Genomic DNA, 25,748 nt, shown 5'->3' with positions numbered 1-25,748 from the left:
AATGTCGTCATGACCTTGATGCCCAAGTGGTCCTCAATATAGTCCAGCAGTCAAGTGGTTGTTTATATATGACTAAGCTGTATTATTTTGCTGTGCCTCAGTTTTCTCATCAGTTAATAGGCATAACAATAATATAGACATTACAGGTACTTTTTCTTCATGCATACTATAGTTGACCTCTTGTCAAAGTTTACAATTATGCATTTATCATTATGGCTTTTGGAGTAAAGCCTGTCTCCCTTGATAGTGTATAAACTCCTTGAGGGCAGGTGTCTGATTTGTTCACCAGTGTGTCTCCCGCACACCCTACGGTCCTGTCACAAAGACGCTCGACAGTTATTCACTGGATGAAGGAGGGAACGCATGAAGGCCATTATCATATAGATATTACATTGGTAGTGGATTGTAGGCTTACAGATAAGGACTAGTATGCTTTCACGCACTCACACACTTATTCATTCATTTAAAAAGAAGGCTCCTGGGGTCTGAGAGGAAAATTATTTTTCTCCCAGCCCCCAATTTGAGCGGCAAAGGCATCCGGACCCTTTGCCCTGGGGTCAGGCCGCGCTTGTCTCCGTTTGGAACAGCTAGCACACTTCCATAGATGGAAGGTGTGCACAGAAGCGGAGAATTCATTATAACCGGTTAGTCATCCATGGAGATTGTAGATGCTGCCCGTGGGCGGAAAGCACCTGGCGCTTCCCGGGTGGGGCCTGTTTCCAGAGCTGCGCCCCGAGGTGGGAACACGACCCGCCCACTGGAGCCCGGGCTCTCCCCACACTCAGCAAAATCACCAAGGGCCCCTGGGCGGTCCTTCTCCCAGCTCAGGCAACTCTGAGATCTAGCCCCACATCTGCTGGGGTAACTTTTTGCAGGGATGCTGGGCAGGAGGGCCGGCCTAGATTCTAGCCCGAAAGCACCAGAAGGAAACTGGAGCCCACCCTTGCTCTCTCCCCTTAAAGCTGAGGGCGTTGAGGCAGAAGGCTGGTGACGGGGAAGGTCCCAAAGCCCTTGTAGGGGAGTCATACAAACCAGGCGAACCCAGGCGGCGGACGCCCCGGGAGACCCCGCGGCATCAGGAGCGCGCGGCTTGCCGGGGGTCAGTCGAGTTGCGCTCGGCGGGTCAAGGATGACTCAGCCTTGCCCGGGTCGGTCTTTACTGCCGGTCGGCGCGAGGGCCCCACAAAGTTCCCAGTCACACCCAGACCTCTCGCAGAGGCCGGGGCTCCGAAGCCGGGTCCCGGGCTGAGGACGGCGGCGAGAGAGGCTGCGGCGAAGCCTGGTTCCCCGGACGCCTAGGGCTTCCCCGACTTCCTTCCTCCTCGCCCCCGCCTAGGCTAGCCGCTCGACCGCGCCTCCTGCCCAGCGGGTGGGGGTCCGAGTGGGGAGCGGGTGAGCCCCCGAGCCTCAGAGGACTCTCTTACTCCCGAAACCCAGGGAGTCCGCCAGTCAGGATAGACTTGGAGCAGCAGTGCTTCCCCTCCAGACCCCGCAACTCGCCGCAGTCGCGCGGACCCCGGGCCCTAGCGGGCCAGAGCGCGAGCTGCTCGGCAGCCCGGCCCGGGTTCAGGCGCGCCAGGGAGGCCCCGCTGCGGCCCGAAACCGGGAGCCCCGCGCTCGTGCGCCAGCGCCGCGCCGGCAGCGCCGCCCTCCGCGCCTTCCCTGGTCGGCGCTGCGGCCGGAGGAGCAGCCGCGGGCGCCCACGCAGAGCGCCCGCGCCAGACAGCCGAGCCCCGCTCTCATCCCCACCGCACTCCGCCCCACCCGACCCAGTCCGCCGCCGCGAGCCCCGGCCCCTTCCTCAGACTTTGGCCTCTTCCCTGCACCCCTTGCCCTCCGGGAAACTGCGCGGCGGGGCCGGGGGTCGCGCCACCTCTGTCTCCGCAGGACCCGACCCGCCGCCGCCTGTTACCCGGCCGGGCCCTAGCCTCCCGCCTGCGCCCCGCCCCCCAACCAGCTCGGGGCGGGGGGTTGCGGGGTCCAGCCCGGGGTCAGCACGAGAGTGGCGCCCGCGGCGGCGGACTGCGGAGTTGTAAAGAACTCGGCGGCCGCAGTGGGCCGGGTGGGGCGGGGCGCGCTCAGCCGCGGCCAAGGACACTGGAGTTTGCAAGTCTCCGCCCGCGCGGCGCCTCCCGCCCTCCCGCCGCGGCCGGCCGGACTCCTTGAGCCGCCGAGGCGGGGCCGGGCGGCCGCCGCTGCGAAAGGCGCGTCTCCCTGCTTCCTCCCCCGCCTGCCTCCCTCTCCACCTCTCTCCCCTCCCTCCTCCTCTCCGCCCTCCCCGCCCCGCTCCTTTTTCTGCTCCCCGAGTGCGCCCGGCGCGCGAGAGGCAGGCGGGGCGGCGTGGAGCAGGCAACCCAGCGCGCTCGCCCACCGCCCGCTCGGCGCAGCTCCCCGCGGCCGCTCTCGTCGCCGCCGCCGGCGCGTCGGAGGGAGCCCAGCATGGCCGGGCCGGGCTCGCAGCGGCGCGCGTCCCGGGGGGCCTCGGCGCTCCTGACCGCCGCGCTTCTCTATGCCGCGCTGGGGGACGTGGTGCGCTCGGAGCAGCAGATCCCGCTCTCCGTGTAAGTGCCAGGTCCTGCGCCGCCCGGGGAGGGTACCCTGCCGCCCGCGACTCTCTGTGCCCAAGTTTGGGCTCCTGCAGGTGCGGCCGGCAGGACCTGCCGCGGGCGTCGGCCTCGCCTTTAGCACCTGCCGGCGGGGACCCGCGTGGGGCGGCGAGACTGGGGTGGGATCCCCTCGCCCCCTCCCCGGGCTGCGAGTGAGACCTGGAGAGGCTCACCGCCGGCGACAGCACCAACTTTGAAGCCTGTTTACCGCATGCAACTTCCATGGGCCGTTTATTTACCCCTTCTTTGCTATCTTGCCATCTCACTTCTTTTTGGGGAGGGGGGGATGGGTGGATTTCTTTCGACTAATCTTTGCCAGGTGATGCTCAGTTTGGGTGGTCAAGTTCTCAGGCAATTATTCAAATAAAATTCAGTGATCTTTCCGGAGAGGCTTGGACACTTTGCGCGTTTTGAACTATGTGACCCCCCTCAGGCCCCCTCCCGCACTGCGCTCTGCAGTTTGGTGCTGGCAGTTTCTACCAAGGCGCTTTTTCTGTCTTTTTTTTTTTTCTCCAATGTTATACCGCCTGGCTCCTTCAGCCACAGCCCCGTGTGTGCGTATGCGTGCGTGTTGACTGTGACACGGTGTTAACATTTGTTCCTGTGCCCTTTCTCCCTGTAGGGTGAAGCTCTGGGCCTCTGCTTTTGGGGGAGAGATAAAATCTATTGCCGCTAAGTACTCCGGCTCCCAGCTTCTGCAGAAGGTAAGGTTTCTGTGGTGGCAGGAAGCGATGATTTTTCCAGCACAGAAAATGGAGGCAGATTTAGTTTTACAAACAAACGTGAACCCCGAGCAGCATCAGTTATCAGAGGTGTCTCTGATCCTCCGTTTCTTGGCAATGTACTGTGCAGTGACTTCTCCCTACCAACCGGTTATTTTTAGATGACACTTGATTCTAAACACAAAGAAAAGCAGGATACTCACTGGCACTGTCCTGGCTGGGGCTCGGAAACTGAGTGTTTTTGCATGGCTCTCCTCTCAGTGTCGGTATTGCTGTTTCAGTGTGAGAGCAGATGCTCCTCTGGCCAAAAAACGCTAACTTCATCCAAGGGGCAGAATCAGTGCCTGTTATGATGTCTTTCACCTTGCCTGCGTTGGAGGCTGGGGTTCAGTATATCAGAGAAAGATGCTGCACTATTGTTTGTCATCCCCGCAGTTGTACAATCCCATTATTCCCCAATCATCTAGACTCAGGGCTGGGATGCATTACATCATTACAGATAAGGAGAATGAATGTGGTTATCTTTCCACTCAGCTGCACTGCTGGTAATAACCTATGAGAGTAGTCCACAAACTTAAGAAATTGGTCTGCATCCATATATTCTGGAGAGTAATGAGAATGCAGAATTGATTATTAGGCTTTTATCAGAAGCTGCATCAATTTTAATTCAAACAGGCAGCATTATGCTTAAAATTACATTGTGAGATATATGGTCTTTCGCCCTCCCCTCCAAGAAAAAAAAGGGAAAAAATGGGCTGGGGAGGGGAGATTAGAGGCGTTAAAAGAATTTCAAGTTAACAAATCAACAGGATTAATCCAAGAATTCTCTCAAAGATAGAAAATAAAATTGGCCTTTAGGGGATAATTCTCTGAAAATGGGTACAAAAAGCTTAAATTGTTAAGTTAACTTTTAAGTATTTTAAAATGTGCTTTTTGGGCCAATGTAACATATGTGTCATGCATGCTGCCTGGTAACCAAGTACGTATTTTATTTATGGCATTCTGCTTTAGAGAGTAGCGTTTTTGGGGACATCATATGAAACAGTTTGTCACATGAAATCCAAATATCGTAATGAAGCATCAGCCCACAATGGAATGACAGAAGTTAGCCTGGCTTAAAAATTGCCAATAGCCATATTCTCTGAAACCATGGAAAGATTGTTATCACAACTCTGTTATTTGGGGACGGAGTTCATTGAATTGTAGGCAGTTGATAAAAACTTGAGGTTATGATGTGCCTTTATGGTCAGTGATAATTTACATACCTGTGACCTGCCTCTCAGTTTTTAGGAGTTGCCTTTTTTGCTAGTGTTCTTTTAATCTGGACCAGTCTGTACTCAGCTTTGGCATTTTGCCTGCGTGTCAGATGTTTTATGTGAAGAGTTCTGGCCTATTGCATTGCCTGTGTATTTTGCTTATGCTTTTAAAGAAGAGAACATTTTGTATAACTTTAAAGAAATATTTTTCATCTGCACGTTGTAGTTTAGTTGTAACAACTCTGAAAGTAACCCTTGAGAGCCTGTGAACGTTTTTTTTGCCGGGGGGCTGTGCTTACATATCTCGTATCTCGCATTTTGTAGGAGCATGTGAAATATATTTCATCCTTCTCTCCGAAGTTAACACACAACACACACACACACACACACACACTGCACAAAATCCCATCAACCATATTATTGGCTACTCTATAATAGCAAATTGGAAAAAGCTAAAATGCTTCTCTTACCTTATCAGCATCCTTTCTGATACTGTATTCACAAGCCTCGCTTTGCTTTTGTCATGTTTGCAGCTTGACAATTGGGTAATTATTTCCAGCTGTTTGTGGCTTTGTTGCCATTTCTTGCTGTTGCCTGGCATTTTGTAATCTGATGCATGGGGAAGGTGAGGTGTTGGTGGGCGTTAGGTTCTGGGGTGGGCATTTGCTCTTGCATTTGGATTGCAGTCACCTGGCCATGGAGTCCTGCGATACCCATGGCTTTGGCTTGCTAGGCAAGGACTTCCATGAATGATGGGGCAGGGCATGTTAGACAACTTGGGGAGGTACCTTTTGGCTGTCTTGGTCCATTGCCCCAAATATGATTGTATTTTTATAATCAGCAAAGAAAATTGATTTCGAGAGCTCAGAGTATGAATGAGAAAGGATGTGAGGTGCTCAGAGTTGGGGGAGGCATAACATGATTTGGAAAAGCAAGGAGACAGTTGCCTTTCTCTTGCTTATTTTCAAGTTTCTGGCCATTTGCATGAGGAATTACTCCTCTGAGTCAAAACTCTATGCACCCTTCCATCACATCACTGCATCCTTGACAATTAAGATACCTCGAAATGAGTTAGAAAACTTGGTTGATAAATGCATTAACACTGTAGTAAGGGGACTCAAAGGTGTTGCGTAAGAGTCTGTAATCATACTTTTAAGGCATGGACATTTAAACTTGATTTTCAGTTAAGTAAGGTATATCGTATACCACTGTACAAGTTTATGTACTCTATGTAGTTTTTCTAATTGACACTTTATTTTGTGAATTGATGCGGGATGTTCATTTTTAGAATGGGAGTTTAATAATTTTTGCACTAAGGCAAACACTTTACAAAATAGTAATTGTTAATATAAGTTAAATAGTAATTGGCCACCAATTTTAAAGTGTTTGGAGACTGGGAAAACTGCCATTTTGGTAACAGGTTTTTATTAGGTAATATAATTCGAGGTAGCAGTATTATCACTGATTTCCTCAATGTAAATATAGCTATTTAACAATGTACCTCACTGCCATGGCTTTAGAAAGGAGAAGATTTCATCAGTTGTTTCTTTGTTTAATACCATGGCTTTCATTACTTTAGCTTATGATAATATATTTGGTATCCAGTGCCAGACTTTTCCTATTTTTTCTATTTTTTTCTTTGCTGAGCACAGGAATAGCAATCTGTTTGTTCCTTATAAAGAGGATATTTTTGATTGTATAAAATGCTGTAGTCCACATTTTGGCAAAGTTTTGTGTTTCCAGTACAGAATGGAAGAACGTAGGACTTGTATATTGGAGTTGGAGTCGATCTTGAGAGGCTTTAGTTGTTATAGGACAGCGGGCCCCTGAAAGCGAAGCACTGGAGTGTGGCTTTGCGCCTGTGTCCTGCCTTCTTAGCTGGCAGATACTGCAGGGGTTTCCATTCACTTCAACTTTTAATTAACTTTCCTATTTGACATATTCATGCCAGTATTCAGCTGCCTCTATCTTGCTTCATTTTCCCCAAAGAATGCGCTTTGTGTGGCTTCTTTTGGGGAGGCATAGTTTCATTACCTCTCTACTTTGGGATTCAGTGAGAAGCATTCTAGTAGGTCCAGTAATCTAGGCTGTTAAACTCATGGGCTCCACACCCCTAACATTCACAATAAAAGGTATTAAACTGGCATGATTCTCATTTCATCCTTCTTAGGGGAATTTGGTAGGAGCTGGGTTTGTCATTCCGTTTATTTCTGCATTCAGGGAATGCATGTTCATGGGAATGAAGGGTTCCAATTATATTTTCCGGAATCGTGATGATAAATACACAGCGGAATTACAGGTACTGTGTGTCTCTGCCATTAATGCTAGAAAAGAATTGACATTTACTTTGGATGCCTCATGCAGCACTTATCAAACGTGCTCTCCTTGGAATGCATGACCAGGTTTTTGCGTTATCAACTATTTATTGAGAGAGCGGCTTTAATACATGAATGTGATGTCTCTTTCCACAGGACAGAGTCAGCAAAGTAAAACGTTGGTTCTTTTAAGCCATTTTGATAATTATGACTTTTTATCAATGTGGAAGTTGATAGTCTTTTAAATAATTAAATAGGAGGATTCATTTATCAGGAATTGGGTAGCAGTGCTGTGCTGCCTGTAGGAAGCCTGACGCTCTATGGATTGTTTTTACTGGGGAGGCGCTACTAGGCTGAACATTTTTGTTGAATAAACACGGTTATTTGTCATCCCACGAGATTAGTGCATTCAACCTGTGCTGCCAGTGTTTTAATTCACGGCACCACTTCAATTACTGTACTTTTCCCTGGCAGATTATTTTTCAAAGTCTTGAAATCTCGGAAATGACAGTTTTCAATCTTTCTGGGCAGTTTATTGGTCTCGTTAGCCCAGTCACCAGGACATCAGCAGAGCAGGATAAACCAGTTAGAATTCATTTCGCGCATCTTACCCACACATATATATCTTATTGCATTTGTACACTCATGCTTGGTCACTTGAGGACCAGATACAGTTCTTTTTGTATGGCTTTACTAAGTTTTTGTCTGAGCCTCTTTTGTTCATTTTTTTCTTTCCTTCTTTTTCTCAAAGTTTCTTTTCTGACAGAAATGTTTCTGCTTTGCTTTTTCTCTCATTAGTAACTGCTGCAGCCTGAGTTGCTCCGATTTACGAATGCTAGTCAAAATTAAGGGAGATGAAAACATAGGCATGGTTTTCTTGTTGGAGGCAAATTTCAGACTTTTGATTCCAATGTGGTTATTAATTTTGATCAATTACTCAGGTGATCTCAGGCGGGTTTTATTTTACTTTATCTTATATATTCTAATACCAGTGTGCATTTAGGCAAACACATGAGTACCAAACCACTTAATAATTATAAAGTCTGTCAGGCAAGGGCAAGCACAAATAACGTTTCTAGTTGTGATGAAGACATAGCCGTGTATCATGATGAACAAAAGTGAAAGAAATGTGAAACCATTACCCCAAGTACCTGTGGCCCTGCAAGATGTCCCATTGTCCTGCAGTTTGGATCACATATTTGTGGAAGTCAGGTTTGGGGTTTTAGGCTTTTCAGTCTTTGATCAATCCTCGCCTAGGTGTTTAGTGCTCCCACATACGTGGAGCAATAAATGACTTGGTATATTGGGCTTATCGAAAGAGGCGTACATTCTCACAAGGATCCTTTGTTTCCGGTCTGTCATTAATCCAGATCTGTCATTACAGATACCAACAACTAGGCTTTTTCTTTATCCAAATACACGTCCTCTGTCGGAAGTGAGTGGCATTTATATTGGGGGCCCCCCCGTCTTTTGCAGTCACAGTGCGTGTTGAGACCCACAGCGTCTTCTAGACAGAGACTTTTCGCAGATTGCGTGTTCCCTGGGACACTCAGATTGGACTTAGAGGTTTGCTGTGGCTGAGACTGAGAAAAAAGGAAATAGATGTTATAAATGCCAGCCTATGAATTAGTATATGAGATTCTCCCTCCCCCGACCCCTCTTTTAATGTAGTTTTTATACAAGAGACATAATGGCCTATGCTTCATCTTCAGTGGCTGCAGTGATGCTTTTGTGTATCATGGAACAAGAGGAGAAGTTCCTCATGTCAGGCTCCTGGCAACATCGATAGAATCTTCATCAGCCCTCTTTGGTCCATTAAACAAAAGTGAGCTTCTCCTTCATGAGAAGAAAATGATGCAGAGGAAGAGGAAGATGCTTGATTTCCCTGAGTATTTACTGACCAGCAAACTGAGGTGATCGTTCCTGAAGTGCAAAGTCAGCCTCAGAGACCCCTCTCTGACACAGTCCAGCCTGGACCACAGCTCACCCTCAGCAGATGAGGCAGATCTGTACAGCTGATGTGTTTTAGGGGATTTCTCTTTGCATAGCCAGCATGTCTGCTTTTCAGAAGAAAGTTATTTTACAGGCACAACTTTGAAAAGGGTCCAGGATGTCTTCAATAAATGGTAAACATTTTAATTTCCATTCGCTTTGAACAACACTCATTGTGTGCTCATTCCAAGGCTGTTTAAATAAGGCATTACATTTATAAGGTGTATTACGGTTATATGTTGCAGAGCTTCTCGGTTACCCCAGATCAAGATTATGGAAATAAACAACTCAAGAGTCAAACTATTAATGGGCATTTCAAGGCCATATTGGGAAGGAGAGCATTATCTCTTGACAAGAAATAGATGGCTCTTTTGTCACTTTGTGCACTGCCAAGTATTTATCTTGGCACCCGATATTGGAAAACAATACTCTCCCAAGGTTAAAAGAGCTGTTACCCATGTAAACGATCTGGACAGACAAGTTGGGCAGAGCTGCAAATGGCTGTGGGTTCACAAACCAGACCTCTGGTTATCCATTTTAGGTGAAGCAACTGCCAGTCGGTATTTTGGGCTTGCACGTGTCATTACCGTTATACTTATTAAGTTTGTGCGTGCGTGCGTATGCCAGTAGAAATGAATGCTGCTCATCACAGAATGCACCAGGTGCTGCCTGCTAACGGGGAAGGTTGTTCTTGTCCTCTTGTGCTGCTAGCGAGAGTGGCTTAAGGGAGTGAACCAGGGTGCTAGGACAGAGCCGAATGACCCAGTCCACCAAGTTCGGCTTGTCCAGCTTCTGAGATTTTATAGGCAGCTGCAGCGGAGGGTCTGCTGAGACCAGGAGCAGCTACATAATTTGTGGGGCCCAGTGCGAAAGCAAAACGGGGACCCTTTGTTAAAAAATTCTGAAGAATTTCAAGATGATGATAGCAGAGCATCACAGGGAGCACGGGGCCCGTTGGGCCTGGGTGGAGTCCCCTGAAGGATGGGCCGTGCTCATTTCGGCTTTCTCTTTTCCCTGCTGGGTAGCTCATCCTCTCATTTTATTTTTTATTTAATTTTTATTTTTTTTAACATCTTTATTGGAGTATAATTGCTTTCTCTCATTTTATTTCAATGTTCTGGCCACAGTCAGTTGGGGAGGCATCCTTTGCCCATCTTTCTTCATCATCATAATAACTGCAGAGCTTGGAACATTTTCAGAGACACATCTTGGGAGATGCAGTGTTGTTAAAGCAAAGAAAAAGGTCACTGGCCTAGGAGCCTAGGAGCCCTGGTGTTTGTCTTCTTATCTTTTCTGTAGGCATTTCCTGAATGGCCTTGGGCAAATGGTCTAATCTAATAGTAAAAACATGTAGCATTCACTCTGGAGTACCCGAGTTCCAGGTACCATGATAAGTACTTTACATATGTCATCCCACTGAATTCTCTGTACTACCTGATGAGTCAGGAACTACCATTCACCCCATTTTTCAGATTTAGAAGTTGAGGATTACAGAAGTTAAGCAGCCTCTCCCAGGTGACCGACCTGGGCTTCTGGAGTCCGCTTGCCTGGTCCCTCATCTTTGTGTGACCTTTTTCCATCTCAGTTCTAGTTTGAAAACAATGTGAATAATACCTGTGTTTCCCTACCTCTCGGGTGTTTGGGAGGGTTAAATGAGATAACATCTGGGGAATTACTTCAGAAACAATCAAAGCCTGGGAAAACAGCTGAGAGGACAGGGTTTGGAGTCCGATGGACTTGGCATTGAGTCCCAGATCTGCGGTGTGACACTTCTGAACCTGCACCCTCCAGTGTGAGAGGAGACCAGTGCCTTCTACCTTACAGGCTGTGGTGAAGGTGAAATGAAATAAAATACGCAAAGCACTTAGCATAGTACCTGGCATGTAGAAGCTTCCTGCCATCGAGCTGTGGAGGTCATTATTGGTGGTGTGAGACAAAGACAAGCTCTTAAGATAACCTTCATTGAGCATCTGTGGGGCTGGCTCCATAGACATGAATGAGCGAGTGCTTGAACAGGGGAGTGGGCCCGAGTGCTGGCAGGTAGGAAGGTGGTCCCACCTGGCACCTGACAGGGAGGAGCCTGGGGAATCAGGTACTTCGGAGCAGGAGGAGGCTGCAGTGGACCCAGCCTCTGCCTAGACCTTCACTCTTCTCCTAGAGGTCAGCTCCCTTCCCCCAAGCGTCAGGGCGATGCCCACATGAGGAATCGGGGTTGAAGAACCTCCTCAGGGTCTTCCTGTTACCCCCTCCTTGGCTCACCCTGCTGTGCAGGTGGTGGGTCAGCTGAGGAAGGGCCGAGGGTCCCCAGTGCTCGGAGTGAGGCCTGAAGCCGCAGGAGAGACGGCGGACCCAGCGATTCCCCCACTGTGGGAGTGCGTCCAGAAGCCAGCCGCGGACACCTGGTGCTCTCCAGGCATTTCCTCCATGAGAATTCTTCCCGCTAGGTTTGGAGGACTCTAGACTTCTCCTAACAGCTTCCTGGGGGAGTGGTGCTGGAGACCAGACAGGGGATGAGGCACCTCACTGGCAGGGTGTCCTTTCCCACAGTCAGGTGACAGGGAGGTGCAGCAGCGCATGGGGACTGCCGTCAGCCACCAAGTCATGGGAGGCACTGAAGGGCATCCTGGGTTCCCTGGCCCTTCCTGCTGGCCCCGCCCACCTCCTCTTCAGAGCTTCCTTGGCACAGCCTGTTGTTGTGTTTTGGCCTTTGAGCATCTGCAGTCCTCTGTGATCTCCTTAAAGATGTTGAATGAGTGACACGTGCCGCCCCTCTTTGTGTAAACATTGGTACTGACTCTGGGGGAGATGATGCTATTGTAGTTGCATAACTTTTAACCATTGTTTATGCATAAACCATATAGTCAGCAGTGAAAGTCACTGAGACATCAGTTATGAAAGTCAATGTGCAAAAGCTTTGGTTGCTCCACTTGGGCCAAATAGTTAAGAAAAGCACCGAAGAACCACTTGTACCTGGGACTGTTATGGAACTACAGGGTCTGCACTGGTGGCTTCTCAAAATCCACCAAGATCATAACCAGCTCAGGTGAACAGACTGTTCACTGGGGCTGGACAGGGAGGCAGTGGACTTGTGGGGGGAGTGATTAATGAGCCAAGCATTCTTCATATTAAAGTAGATAACGCAAGGCATCTGCTGTGGTCCTTAGTTGCACTGGGAGATGGCCCAGGTTATCTACCTCCTACAGGCGGGGCTTGCAGCTCAGGGAGGTGGTGCGCTTGCCACGTGGTAGGGCTGGACTCAGACTGGAGCGTTTTGACCCCCAAGCCTTTGACTTTTCTCTGCAGCGTGAGTCACCCGTGTGAGCTGCTCCCACCTGAGCACCAGCTTCAGTCAGGACCTCAGCAGGATGAGAAGGGCCAGGTGGGTGGGGTGCTAGCACTGTCTCTGGTTTCTTTCCCCCAGGTGTGCTGTCCTCAGGTGGGGTTTCAAGAGGTGTTCTCTTGGCAGCGAAGGCTTTGTGGGTGTTCGGCCCCTATGAGGCGGGGAAGGACTTCCCCCCCCCGCTCCAAGGGGGCTTGGAGCCATGATGGGACAGGAATGGTTCCTAAGGGAGAGTGGGCAGGTTGACTGGAGGAGCCCTGACTGGCAGTAGAGAGGTGTGGGTGTCAGGTACCTTATACCTCTGCTCAGCCTGGAAGGCAGGGCTGCCAAGGAAGAGAACAACCTTGCGAAACTCCTGAGCAGGATTCAGTCTCGGCTTAGACAAGAGGACTCGGCTGATCTGCAAAAAGCAGGGAGCATTTCCCCTCACATTTACCTCCGAAAGTCAAACCTGCTCTTCATCTGTTTGCTCAGGTCCCTAAGTTTGGCTCGTGAGGGTGTGCCTTTTACACTTGATGGTTTGATGCATTTTCTTGAGACTTTAGTGTTTTGCATTAAAATGGAATCAAAGGTATAATTGGCCCTTGGAATACCCCCAAGTCTAGAACCTCCCATGCTATAAACTTGACCCTGCACCTCCTCCATAACTCTTGGCTCCCAGGAAAGAGCCTGTCTGTTTTAGAAGGATCTAGATTTCTATTACAGTGAGCCATGCACAGCTGAAAAGAGATTTTTAAAAAGAGCATGGGCTTTGGAGTTGAATTCCACTCTGCAAGTCACTAATTTTACCTACCTGGGCCGTGGTTTACTCATTCTATTAGTACAGAATGGAACTAATAATAAAAGCTCCTGTGTCATAGGGCTTTGGAGAGGGCTAAATGAGAGAACACAGATGAAGTAGTTCAGAACAATACGTGGCACATGGGAAGCCTTAGTTCTCTGGCTACTCTCTTGTTTATAGTGTCTGCTTCATTATTAATGAAGAGCAAGAGAAACTCCTGGAATTTTAGTCACTTTGATCCCACAATGAGTTCATAAGATTAAGGCAGTATATGTCACACACATTTAATGTGACAGGGGCACAATGGCAAACAGAAGCATTTATTATGTCCCCATGAAGGTATTTTTGTTTTTTTGCTTTCTTTCCCTAATTCTTTCCATCTTGTCCCTCGTACAGTACATGTGGGGCAGTTGTGGGATTCACTTTTGTTCTTGCTCTCATGCTGTACTGTAATTTGCAAAGCAAGGTGAGAGAAATACCAGGCAGGCGTTTGGCTCTTTGTACCTGCGCCATCCGAAATGCCTTTTCCATTGTGCCTTGTTGATACAGAGGCGGAAAAATAGTATAAAAAGAACAATAGGTGGGGGAAGCAGTAAATCCACTGGAGGTAGGTAGTCTTTGGCCACGAGTCATAACATATGGCTTTCCTCCTAGCCTCCTACCAGTTTCCATTATCAGTGAAATTTCTATTAGCACAATATGCTGCATCATGTACAAACAGCTCAACGAGCATAGCTTTTTGCCCCACTGACATAAATGGTGATCGTTTGGCTTCTGGGATGGTAAAGCTCAAGTTTGAATGTTCTTTCTTCTCGGTTTTGGCCTGGGCCCCTGTCAGAAAGCTATGCTTTTGAGGGCACACCTTGAGGGAATCACTGTCAGGCAACCAGTAAAAGGTTGTGTGTGTGTGTGTGTGTGTGTGTGTGTGTGTCTGTGTGTGTGTTTTGATATACATGGGCTGTTTCCCTTTGTTAAAAACTAGTAACTACTTTAAAATCCCAGGGTCTGTAGCCAAGTTCCAGTATTTCAGAACATCAGGAGTCATCTGGTCACCCTGAAGTAAGATGTAATCCTCCCAGGAAAGGGCTCACAGCTCACTAATCTTATTATTATTTTTTTTAAATTTATTTTTGGCTGCAATGGGTCTTCGTTGCTGTGCGCGGGCTTTCTCTAGTTGTGGCGAGCGGGGGCTACTCTTCATTGCGGTGCGCAGGCTTCTCATTGCGGTGGCTTCTCTTGTTGCAGAGCACGGGCTCTAGGCGCGTGGGCTTCAGTAGTTGCAGCACGTGGGCTCAGTAGTTGTGGCTCGTGGGCTCTAGAGCGCAGGCTCAGTAGTTGTGGTGCACGGGCTTAGTAGCTCCGCGGCACGTGGGATCTTCCCAGACCAGGGCTCGAACCTGTGTCCCCTGCATTGGCAGGTGGATTCTTAACCACTGCGCCACCAGGGAAGTCCGACAGCTCACTAATATTTTGAAAAAAGCCAACAATACACATTTTCCAGAACAGGAGTTTCAGAATTATGGAACTATAGCTAGACTTCCTACTTAAACAGCAAGATTTTCAGTTTTTTTTCACGAAACAAATGCACAAATGCCCTATGAGTGATATGAAAAATATATAAACTGAGAAAGAAATTAGAGGATTATTGGTTTTTAAAATTTTACCTTAAAAGGAGGCAGTTGGTCTTGGGAAGGTAGAACTGTGTAGAGGTAAGAGTCTGGATCTGAGACAGGCCTCTCCAGGGTAGAATCCAGTGCTACTGCTGACTAGTTTCATGACCCTGACAAGTCAGTTGCTGAACCTCAGTGTTCTTATCTGTCAAATGGGCACAATGGTACTAACTTCTAGAGTGGAGTTGAGGGATGCAAATGAGAAGATACACACAGAATGCTTGGTAATAAGTGGCTCAGAGGAAGTGTTTAGAAAAGGTGGGCTGCTGCTGCTGTTGTGGTTGTTATTATTATTATTATTCCCCAGGAGCTCTCCCACATATCAGGGCAGGTTGGCTGCTGAAGACAGTAGTTTGTGCATGGGGGGAGAGAATATCAGGCCACCCGGAGGTCTTATTTACAGCCCTCCACTAGAGCTGCCCACCACTGAGCCCCAAAAGGTCTTCTTAGGAAGTAATCGTAATAATGATGCAGGTACTTTATTTGCATGTTGTGCCATGTGCTTTATTTGCATTGTTTCATTTACTTTCTCACAAAAAATCCTGAGTTTGGTTCTGTCATCATCTCTATTTTAGAGATGCAGAAACAAAGACAGAGAATATATCTTGGCCCAAGGCTACTCAGCTCCAGGTGACAAAGGCAGGCTTGGAACCTGGGTCTTGTGAATCCTGTTCAGCTGCCTGGGCTGGGGTGGGGTCTGAGGAGGGACATTTGGTTATTCCCTGGACCAGCATGTTCCCCATGCTTTGATCTTAGCCTGCTGTTGGCTTATCAGGTTGGTTGGTGGAAACTTCTCTGCCCTTAATCCTTTCCCCAGTGGAATTCTTAGCTTTTGGTGCATTGTCATTTGCTTTCCTAATACAGAATTAAAAAGGAGCAAGAGCTGGAATGAGGCGGGGCGGGCCCTGTATGCCCTCTAGGTTTCTATAGTTTTCCCTTTTATTATAATAAAACGATGCTGCTTGTTTTTTGATTTCCTTTGAGGGTCAGCCAGGCCTCCCCTCATTAGGTCTGACTTTTAAGAAGCCTTTCTGAGAATCTCATTGAATTTGGCTAAATTTCCCTTTGTGTATTTCCCATCATGGTAATGGATGATTGTGTGAAAGAGCCAGCTTGGGCTCTGGGACCCTGGTACAAGACAGATCTGACTTTGAGATCCAGCTTGGCTCTAGTTAGTTTCACTTCCGGGCCTCAGGTTCCTTATCTGTGAAATGGGGTCATGGTGAGGATTAGCTTTGTCAACATGTGGTAACAGTCTTAGCACAGAACTGGATGTCTGGAAAGTGCCCAGTAAATTTTAGCTCCTCGTTTTTTGTTATCCCCACTCTTTGTCTGTCTTTCCTGGATATTTGTTGGTTCTTCCTTTTCTTTTTTTTCCCTCAGGGCAGCCACAGTTTGTTTTTCTGCATGATTGACAGCTAGCTTGAAGGCTATAGCCCTTGGACCCACAGGGTCAGTTTTATTTTGCATGGTATGAGTCTGGCAGATCTGTCCGTGCCCAGGCCATTCTGGGGAAGTGTGATATCCTGAGGACCCTTATCTCTTTCAGTGGGGGTGGTGGGTGTGGAGAAGGAGGCAGGTGAGCCAGAGCTGAAATTCCCCGAGGGCAGGCTTGTTCTTTCTGATGGGAGACGGTCCTCCTTTGGCACTTAGCACAGAGCTACCTTTGGGGTGGGCTTCAAGGGCTGTTTGTGGAATGCATGAATGTACGGATAAACAAAGGAGCCTTTTCCTGGTGTTCACACACTGGTGATGGGAATAACACTCTTGTGCACAGGCCACAAAACTAGGTCCTTCACATTCCTTTCCCCCTCTACCCTCCAGTGCTGGGTTTTATGAGCCCCTATTATCAGGTATAGATGCTGCAAAAAGTCAGGGCCGCCTCCCAGCTTCAGCAATCCAGCTCTGAAGCCCTGCGGGTGGGTCCTTTGCCCATAGCCTGCTTGGTGCCAGCAGGGACTGCCAGACATCCGAGCCAGCTGGTCCTCGTTTCTCCCAGCCCACGACCCCTCTCCTCGCCCTTGGGGAGCATCCCAGCCCATCTCATCAACACCCTGAAAACACAGCCGAGTCTCCCCACTCCGAAGCCTCCGAGCCTGGCAGAGGGGTCCCAGCGCCTCCGCAGCGCCAAGCTGAGCAGCTGTGGCGGGAGCACCGCAGTGCCGGGCGGGCGTGCGAGGAGCACCAAGCGAGACTGATGGGGCCGCTGCAGCCGCCACCATCAACCTGGGGGCGGCAACTCGGCAAAGGCAATTAGGAAGCTGCTGCAGCTAATTCCATGAAGCGCTCGAACACCACATTCCCAGTGACATTAGGGAGAAACGTGAATTTTAATTTCTATCCCTTTCATCTTCACATGGGGTCATTACCTGGCCTTCTCAGAAGCCCTGCTGGCATCAAGATGCTGCACGGTGTTTGCTGGGCATGATGTCACCTTCTCTGTGCAGCTTCCTTTGATTTTACACTTGTTTGTTTATTTATTTTGCACATCCCTGGGACTGGGTTTCTGAGTCTGTGCATTGCAGGGGTTTGGGGGCCGCGTCTTTGTCTGCTGCAGCGTCCACGGAGCAGCGATACCCATTCCTGGGCAGCACCAGCTGTTTCCAGCACCTCCACACAGGAGGAAAACTTGTGAGAGGGCTTAAAGCAAGTTTGGGTGATTTGCATTTGTATCCTGCAAGTGCAATTGTCCTTTCTCTTCCCCCTGCCTGGCCCACGGATATGCTGAAAGCCTGCACCAAGCACAGCCCCTCTGAGATAAGGGGGAGCAGCTGGCTGGGAAGCGGGAACTAAATTATATGGATTTAATGGGGGGCAGTTGTGCCAAAAGATGTTTAGCTCCAGCCCCTCCCCTCCTCCCAGTATCAGACCCGACAGAGTATGGCATTTTGAGGTTTTTGGAGAGTCTCGAGTCTGGCTCCTCCCTGGCACGTTATTCTATGGAGGCCGTGAAGCTTCCTGCGTGATTTTTGCTCTGTGGAGCACTCCGTGTCTTATCATATCCGGAATTTGCTGTGTGGTCTTACAGTCACCGGAATCTGGTGCCCACCTTCTACCTTCCTGCTGAGCCTGATGACTCACCTAGAAGGAAATGAGAAAATCTCTTATTTGGGGCAGATTTTGGGAACCAGCCCTTCCAGCTTGGGGGTGGGTGCTCGGGGTCTGATGGCACGCCCCAGGGGTCACAGGAATGGGCCATGCATGGAACACTGGCGTTTCCCCTCCCAGCCCCTGGCTTGTGCGTTGATCAGGGCACTGAGGCCACAGAGGGGAGGAAGGCTCCACGTCCCTGAGCAGGCTTCTCCCAGGACAGAGGGAGGCAGCCTCTAGCCCCATGTCCCCCTCCTCCCTGCCCCATGCCTTTAAAATCTCCCCTGCTGCACTCCACAGGAAACCTTCTCTACTCTCCAGGCAAAAAGGCCTTTGCAACATTTCCTCCTATTAAATCGCATTTAAGCCTGAATTTCACCTAGAGAAAATGTTCCCCCAATGCCTCTCTTTTTTAACAGCCAAAATATTTTGTCCCAGTGCATTGTTGGGGAACATCCCCCTAGTAACATGATCTACATTAGTGAAGTGAGTAGGAGACAGAACAATTAGTCAAGTGTTTATTCATTACTAATAAACCCATCTGAAAACAGGAGGCCTCAACTTTCTCCTTTTCCACAATAGAGTTTCAAAGGACCAAAAGCTTCTTTTTGGGGGAGAATATCATGGTTTAGGAAAATCTTTAGCTGTCCTAACAGACTTACAAGAACACGTTGGCTTTTGACTAAATCTTGGAAATGTTTTCTTCCTTCCTTCCTTCCCTCACTTCCTTCCTTCCTGCTTCAGCAAACACTCGTTGAATACTCAGTGAGGCGTGCAGAGCTGTGTTGGGTGCGAAAATCCCTTTGCTGCTGTGGCCACCTTTCGCATCCTCGCCCTGAATGCTTCAGTGACAGCACACTGCTCAGTCCCAAACACATCAGGCTGTGTCACGCCTCTGTGCCTCGGCCGAGGCCATTCTGGCTGTCTACACTGCTGACCCTGTTGCCCTTGTCTGGCTGCTGAGCCCTGACTCTAGAGGATGTCAGACTTCAGCATGCAGAAATATCACCTGGGGAACTGGCTAAGATGCATGATTCCAGGGACCCAGCCCAAGAGATTTGGACTCAGTAAGCTTGACCCAGGGCCCAGAAATCTGCATTCTAACAAATGTCTTAGGTAATTCTGATGTGCTCCAGGGACCATGCTTTGAGAAATGCTATTATATGCCACCTCTGGGAAGGCTGCTGGCTTCCCCTAAAGAGACCCAGTCATTCCCTCTCTTTCCTCCTGGGAAGAAATGTGCACATCTTCCCACCGTGGTTTGCTTCCATAACTGTGTGCGTGAAGTCTGTTCCATCATGGGCCAAGAGCGGTGGCTACTCAGCCTCTGAACCCAGCCTAAAGCTGGCACCGGTGCAGCCTTCCTCAGCGTGCGTGGCGTGACTGGAGATTTTCTCTGCAATAGAAATGGGGGCTTTGGAGCAAGTCAGGCATTTTATCTTTTAAGTCAGAAGGTACCCAGGAGCATGTCTGATTGTTGAAGCAGTTTATTTATAAATCACTGAGCAGAGTTGAAATGGCCATTCTCCAATTTGTAAGATGGAGAGAAATTTGTTGACCTGTCGCCAATGGTTTTTCTTATTACCAAATAGGTTACGGAGACCTGTGGTTACCAGCCCTTTAACAGAAAATTGTTTGGTGAACATCAATATGAAGGACGCCATCTGCTTCCCATAAAGGCTGCTCCTAATCTCCTGGTACAAGAATTGCTCCCCCAGGGGCCTGTTGGGCATAAAACTGAATTTTTTTAAGTCAGTGGCTTTCAAACTTTTTCAACCATGGTCCACAGTGAGGAATACATGGTTCCTGAATGAACCCATTCCACACAACTTCACGTGGGAAACACAAGTTTTATGAAACCACTTAGCTTTATTCCCTCCAATGCAATCTGGTCTATTTGATTCAACAGGACTCTGTCCTACTGTATTCTGTTCTGTTCTATTCTATTCTATTCTATTCTATTCTATTCTATTCTACCCTAACCTAGTCTACCCTAACCTAACCTAACCTATTCTACTCTATTCATTTTAGAAGGCTGGCTGTGAACAATAAATTGATTTCACAACCTAATAAATGTGTTAAGAAAAAAAAAAACAGTGCTCTAAATGTTACCAGGGTAAATTATTGGCTAGATTAATTTTATTCTGGAAGGTGTAGTGTTGATCTTTGAGATCAAAGTTGTGTTTTCTCCAATAAAAATGATAGATGGTGATAGTTAATGTCTTTCAGCCAGTTGCAATGCTAAGCTCTCTGTATAAATTTCATTTTACCTTCTCAATAACCCCATGTGTTAGATGCTCTGATAGCCCCATTTTCTCCATGAGGACACTTAGGTTCAGGGAGGGGAAGTGACTTGCCCAAGGTCACAAAGCTAATACAAGTGGTGACATTGGTTCTTGAACTCAGGGCTGTCTGACCGTGACACCTGTATTCCTACCTGTGTTTGCCTTTGCCTCTTCCTATTGCCAGCAGCCACCTTAATTGGTCCCAAGTGTTACCAATGGACTGCTGTGTGGGAAACCCAGTTAGAGGCAATATGGGGGTGGCATGATGGGGGGCAACAGGGAGGAAATGTGAGGGAAAGGGAGGAGAGTGGGAGAGGGAAGTTTGGGAAGCACAGGTGAACAATGGTCTTCAAAACACCTGATATTTTGCTTAGCACTTAGAGAATTTACAAAGAGTTTTTGCATCTGTGTTATATTGGCCTCCTCCTCTTAGAGCATCCATTGCACTGGTATTTGTCATTGTACCCGATGGTCAGTTATTTGTTTCCTCATCTCCTCTCTGACCAGGGGTCATTGTTCAGAGGCCAGGAATGATGCTTTGTCCTTCTTGGCATGCCTAGCACCTGGCCCAAGGAGATGCTGCTTGAGTGTTTGGTGAATGAGCAAGTGCATGAAGAGATCCTTTAACTTAATCCTCACAACTATCCCTGAGTAATTTTCCATCCTTGTATTGCATTTGAGGAGACTGGGCCCAAGATCACAAAGCTAGTGCTGGAAGAGCCAGGTGGAAGACCCCCCCAACAAATGCAGAAGTGCCTGTTATATTTGTATTTATCTATTTTTTGAAGATTAATTTGGTAATCCTACCTCCGCCCAAGAATTTATCTTCCTACCATCTCGATCTGGGTTAGCTGACTTTGTTTCCTATTTTTTCTGGTTGTTTGGGTATGATGTGGCTGGACCAGAGGGTCACAAGGCTAGAGAGGTCAGGGCTCTGGCTGGGAGTCTGAGGTCCAAGTTCTAGCTCTGGCTCTGACACTGCTGAGCTCTCAGACCTGGGTCAGCTCACTGCTTCTCCCTGAGCCTGCACTCCATAGAGCTCCAAGGACCCTCGGTGCTGAGACTCAGCAGAGTTCCAGAGGATGGCAGATCCTACATTTCTTCCCGTCGGCTCCACCATGAGATGAGTGGTACTCTTACCATTTTGCCAGTGTCCATCCGTCCTACCGACATCTGTTGCCCTGCCTCTCTCCGAACCAGGCACCTGCTGGAGTAAATGGAGGTAGGGAGATGGCTGCTGCCCGTACCTCCAGGTGCTTAGATTCTCTTAGGGGCGGTGACTCACACCAGTGCAACTCTTCAGAAGACAAGGCAGACTTAGCCAAATGACCAGGAGAAGACAGAGTCACATCCATGTTGGGGGAGGCAGAAAAGACATCCCATCTTGGTAAATTCTCCTCTACATTTTTGCTAACGTTATTTCCTGGGAGTCTTTGTACCATAGACTTGTTCTTAGACTTGTGTCAGGGAATGGAGTCATCTTTGAATGTAAAAGGCAAAAATAAAAGGGACTAAAATATTTGACATATGATGAAGTTCTGTGATATTTTAGTCAGTGAGTAAATTGATATTTATATAGCCTGGTATATTCATTTCCCCTGATCCACCCTCCCTTGAATGTTGACTTAATAACATGCCTGTCTAAATGACGTTAATTACTTTAAACTGCCAAATTAAAAAAAATAAGCCAGCATTCATTCAACAAGTGTGCTGTGATCATTTCTGGCTGGAGCCAGGAAAGAAGAGCTGAAGTCTCTTGTGGGAGAGCAGGCTGAGACATAACCTGACCAGCTCAGGAAAGGGACTTGTACATCCTGGGAACACCAGCTACTTGGGCCAGACATAAGCAGTGGAGCTTAGGGTTAAGTTTATGGCACTGGAAGCTGGCTGTGAGTTCGAATCCTGACTCCACCTATGACTAGTATATGGCCTTGAGAACTGCTTAGCTTCTTTTTTTTTTTTATTTATTTTATTTATTTATTTTTGGCTGCGTTGGGTCTTTGTTGCTGCGCGCAGGCTTTCTCTAGTTGTGGCGAGCGGGGCTACTCTTCATTGTGGTGCGTGGGCTTCTCATTGTGGTGGCTTCTCTTGTTGCGGAGCACGGGCTCTAGGCATGCGGGCTTCAGTAGTTGTGGCTCACGGGCTCTAGAGCGCAGGCTCCGTAGTTGTGGCGCACGGGCTTAGTTGCTCCGTGGCATGTGGGATCTTCCCAGACCAGGGCTCGAACCCATATCCCCTGCATTGGCAGGCAGATTCTTAACCACTGCGCCACCAGGGAAGCCCTGCTTAGCTTCTTATTTTACATTTTCCTCTTCTTTAAGTGATCTCTGTCCCACTGGACTGTTGTGAAGATTACATTAGATCATGAATCTAAAATTTAGCTCAGGGTCTGGCAGTCAAAGGAATCCAATGAATGGCAGCTACCATTATTTTAATTCTTACCATCTTGGAGTCATGCACCCACTCTCTGAGGTCACTGGCATTGCCGGATCCAGAGGCCATCAGCTCCCCAGAGCAAGACCTTTGGCTTGTTCATGTCTCTATTTTTGGTTCCCACAATAGTCTTTATCAGTAAATATTTGTGGAGCAAATGAATGAGTGCGGGGAATGAACTTTACAGGCTGAAAAAACTGAGCCTCAGAGAGGCTGACCAGATCATAAAGGACAGAACAGAGATTCCCACCAGGTCTGCTTTGTCCTCAGCCATGACCATCAGCTACTGGGGGCTTGATGGCTCCTCTCTTTAGCGCTAGCTAAATTCCTGGGAGCAATACCATTCGTCCCCTGCGATCTGAAGGTGAAGTGTGTGTGTGTGGGTGTGTGTGCGCACACGCACACTTTCCAGGATGGCATCCAAGAAGATAGGTCATATTAGATGTAGCCTCCTGGTTGTTTAGAAACTAACTGGTCAGTTTTCATTCCGGGGCAAAATAGCAGACTGGTAACCCTGCTCTCTTTTGGGAAAAACACCTTAAAATCTCTTATGTTCTGAAATACTGCAAAGTCCCACTAGGATGTTGAAATAGTTCATATCCATCAAGGCCACATTTGAGGTGCTTTTTCTGGGTCTTGCTAAGGGAAAGCTTTTCCCTTTGAGCTCCATGTGTAGGTGTCATCTTTCTCTTGTATGTTGCAGTGGTGATTTTAAACCTCCCAGCTCACCCCCAAGCCCCTAAGATTCCCATTGCAATGGGCTACGAAGTTTCACTGCTTATCTTCTTTCTCAGATCCGTTTTGTGGGCAAGATTGCTAGGTTAAGAGAAGAAGAGAAGGAGGGACAGAGGGGCTGAAGTGTGAAGAGAAGTACTTGCTGTTGTTTTTAAGAAGTCCTTGAATTCAGCCCTTGAGTAGTGCAGTATAAGTTTGAGAGATGATGGCTGTTAATACTTTGCTTCTTGTGTAGCAGCACGTAGTCCAGGACGTCAAAATACATCAATAACACATTCCTTCTCCATTTCTCCATTTCATGTGTATGGGGGTGGTACAGAACATCTCCAGAGAGAACATCCCTGCCTTGGACCGTGGCTGGTCCCTAGCAGGAGCAGGAGAAAATCTTAATTTGATGGTTTCTTTTGTTTATTCATTCATTCATCATTCATTCATTCATTCATTTATTCAACAAATGTTTTTACCTCTTGCTACTCTGTCCCAGGTATTGTGTTGGGCTTGGGGTAGAGGACAAGGGAAATAAGACACAGTCTGCCCCCTCGTGGAGATTACCATCTAGTGCAGGAATCAGGCATTACTCAAAGAATTAGTCTAATGTGTGCAAGTGTTCCTGCAGTGCTCTGGAAGCACACTGACAGCATGTGACCGGAGGACTTGCTCTGGTCCGTGTCAGAGGAGGCTTTGCTGAGGGGATGAGCTTCAGAAGAAACCTGAAGGGTGGCAGGAATTAATATGACAGAGAGATAGAAGAAGGGACCCTGGATCCTGGTCCAGCCTCAGCACCTTGCCTGGGCTCATGCTTCAGCGCCTTGCATGGGTTCTTGGTCCCAAAGGTCATTCCCTACTTTCTTCTCAACCTTTGCTTCTTCTTGCTCCCACTGCCCTAAACTCCTGCCCTTGTCCCTAGAGCTTCCTGTTGAGTTTTCAGTCTTCACGGCCTCCTTCTTTAATTTAACCAACAGCTGTTGAGCTCCTGCTCTGCCAGGGGCTCAGTCCTGGGCCCTCAATTTGCTACTGCCTTTGGGAAACCTTTTCCAATCTCTACCTTTTTTCCCTTTTATACCTCCGTGTGGTCGTCAGAGTTGACCTTGGTTTCTGATTCCCGTCATACCATCATTAGGATCTTCCCCTCCTCTCCACAAGCTGTTTGAAGCCCTCTGTCTTTATCATCTTTGTTTTCCTTGTGGCTCCCTTGGACAAAGCCTTGTGATGATGATGATGATGATGACGACATACATATACGTGTTGAACGTTTACCAAGAGAGGGACAGATTCAAAACACCTAATACACGTTAACTCATTTAATCCTCACAGCAACCCTGAGAGCAAGTTACGCTATTATTATCCATATTTAACCAATGACAAAACTGGGGCACAGAGACTATTAATGACTTTCACAGAGTCACTTCGCTAGGAAGTGATAGAGCCAGGATTCCAGCTCAGGCATTTTGACTCCCGTGTCTCTGTCTGTAACCACTGCACCACACTTCCTTCCTAGCACGGCCTGCATTAGTCAAGTAATACATGTGAAATGGTGACAGGTACAATACGTCTCTCTCCCAGAGTGTGCACAAGCACAGCAGCCCTAAATGATGAAGGAGTAACTAGCTAACGCTGGTCCTCCAGGTGCCAGGAGAGGCGGGGTCATGACTAGATTTCTGTGCTTTAGAATTTGTTCCCATTACAGGAAGTAGGGAGCAAGGTTTATGTGCACCTTGGTCATGCCAGTATCCCTACTAGGCTCTGAGCAGATTCTTTTTCCCTAATTGCTTTTCTTCCCAGGATTGAAGCAGTCCCTAGAACAGTCCAAGTTGTTGTGTGAATAACTTCCCCTCAACAGAAATGCCAGTTCATTATTACAGGTACAGGTTTTCTGTGTGAACACATGGGCTTCAAATGGTGCTAGAGACAAGAATGTCCTTGCACTGCAGTATTGAAATGTAGATGTTTGTATGACCACCTGGGAAGAAATAATAGCTGTGTGGAAAGTATAGCTTTTTAAATTACAAAGTGTTGTCTATAACACTTTAGAAAATTTTGGAAATATAGAGAAATAAAAAGCAAATGAAGACAAACTGCTATCCCATTATCCTGGCCTGATTATTGTTAATATTTTGGTGTATTTCTTCTTTTGAATATGTGTATGTATATATACACATATGTATATTTATCTTACATAAATGGGATCATATTGTACAAACTATTTTATCATGGCGAGACATCTCAGAGTGGATCCTGGCAGGGTAGGGATAATCCTTTTTCCTATGAAAAATACAATTCATCCTCTTCTTTGAAAAACTGGGAAGTGTTGAATGATATGATAAGAAAAATATTACTCCTAGTCTTATGATGCAGGAATAACCACATCAAAATTTTGTAGCATTTCCTTTGGACTGCTTGAAATTGGAATCAGACAGTCGATATGAAGTTATTTTGTTTTCCCCCCAACTTTATCTCATGAACGTGTCCCCTTTTCATTTACTATTCTTCAAAATGATTTGTTTTCTGGCTACAAAACATTTC

At 47.7% G+C, this 25,748-nt stretch overlaps 1 protein-coding gene across 1 annotated transcript in view; it reads left to right on the top strand.

Annotated features, from left to right (window-relative positions):
• Positions 1-2,439: 2,439 nt before the first annotated feature.
• Positions 2,440-25,748, top strand: part of CACNA2D3 (calcium voltage-gated channel auxiliary subunit alpha2delta 3) — a 789,028-nt gene continuing 765,719 nt past the window's right edge. Inside the window, exons 1-2 of the mRNA XM_068557675.1 lie at positions 2,440-2,561; positions 3,229-3,310. Coding sequence (XP_068413776.1) covers positions 2,440-2,561; positions 3,229-3,310 — 204 coding nt within the window. The remainder of the gene's footprint in view (positions 2,562-3,228; positions 3,311-25,748) is intronic.

Source organism: Eschrichtius robustus, chromosome 12 (assembly GCF_028021215.1).
Source record: "Eschrichtius robustus isolate mEscRob2 chromosome 12, mEscRob2.pri, whole genome shotgun sequence".
In the NCBI taxonomy this organism is placed as follows: domain Eukaryota; kingdom Metazoa; phylum Chordata; class Mammalia; order Artiodactyla; family Eschrichtiidae; genus Eschrichtius; species Eschrichtius robustus.
Note: the sequence above shows the minus strand (reverse complement) of the source record. Positions and strands in the feature narration are given on the sequence as shown.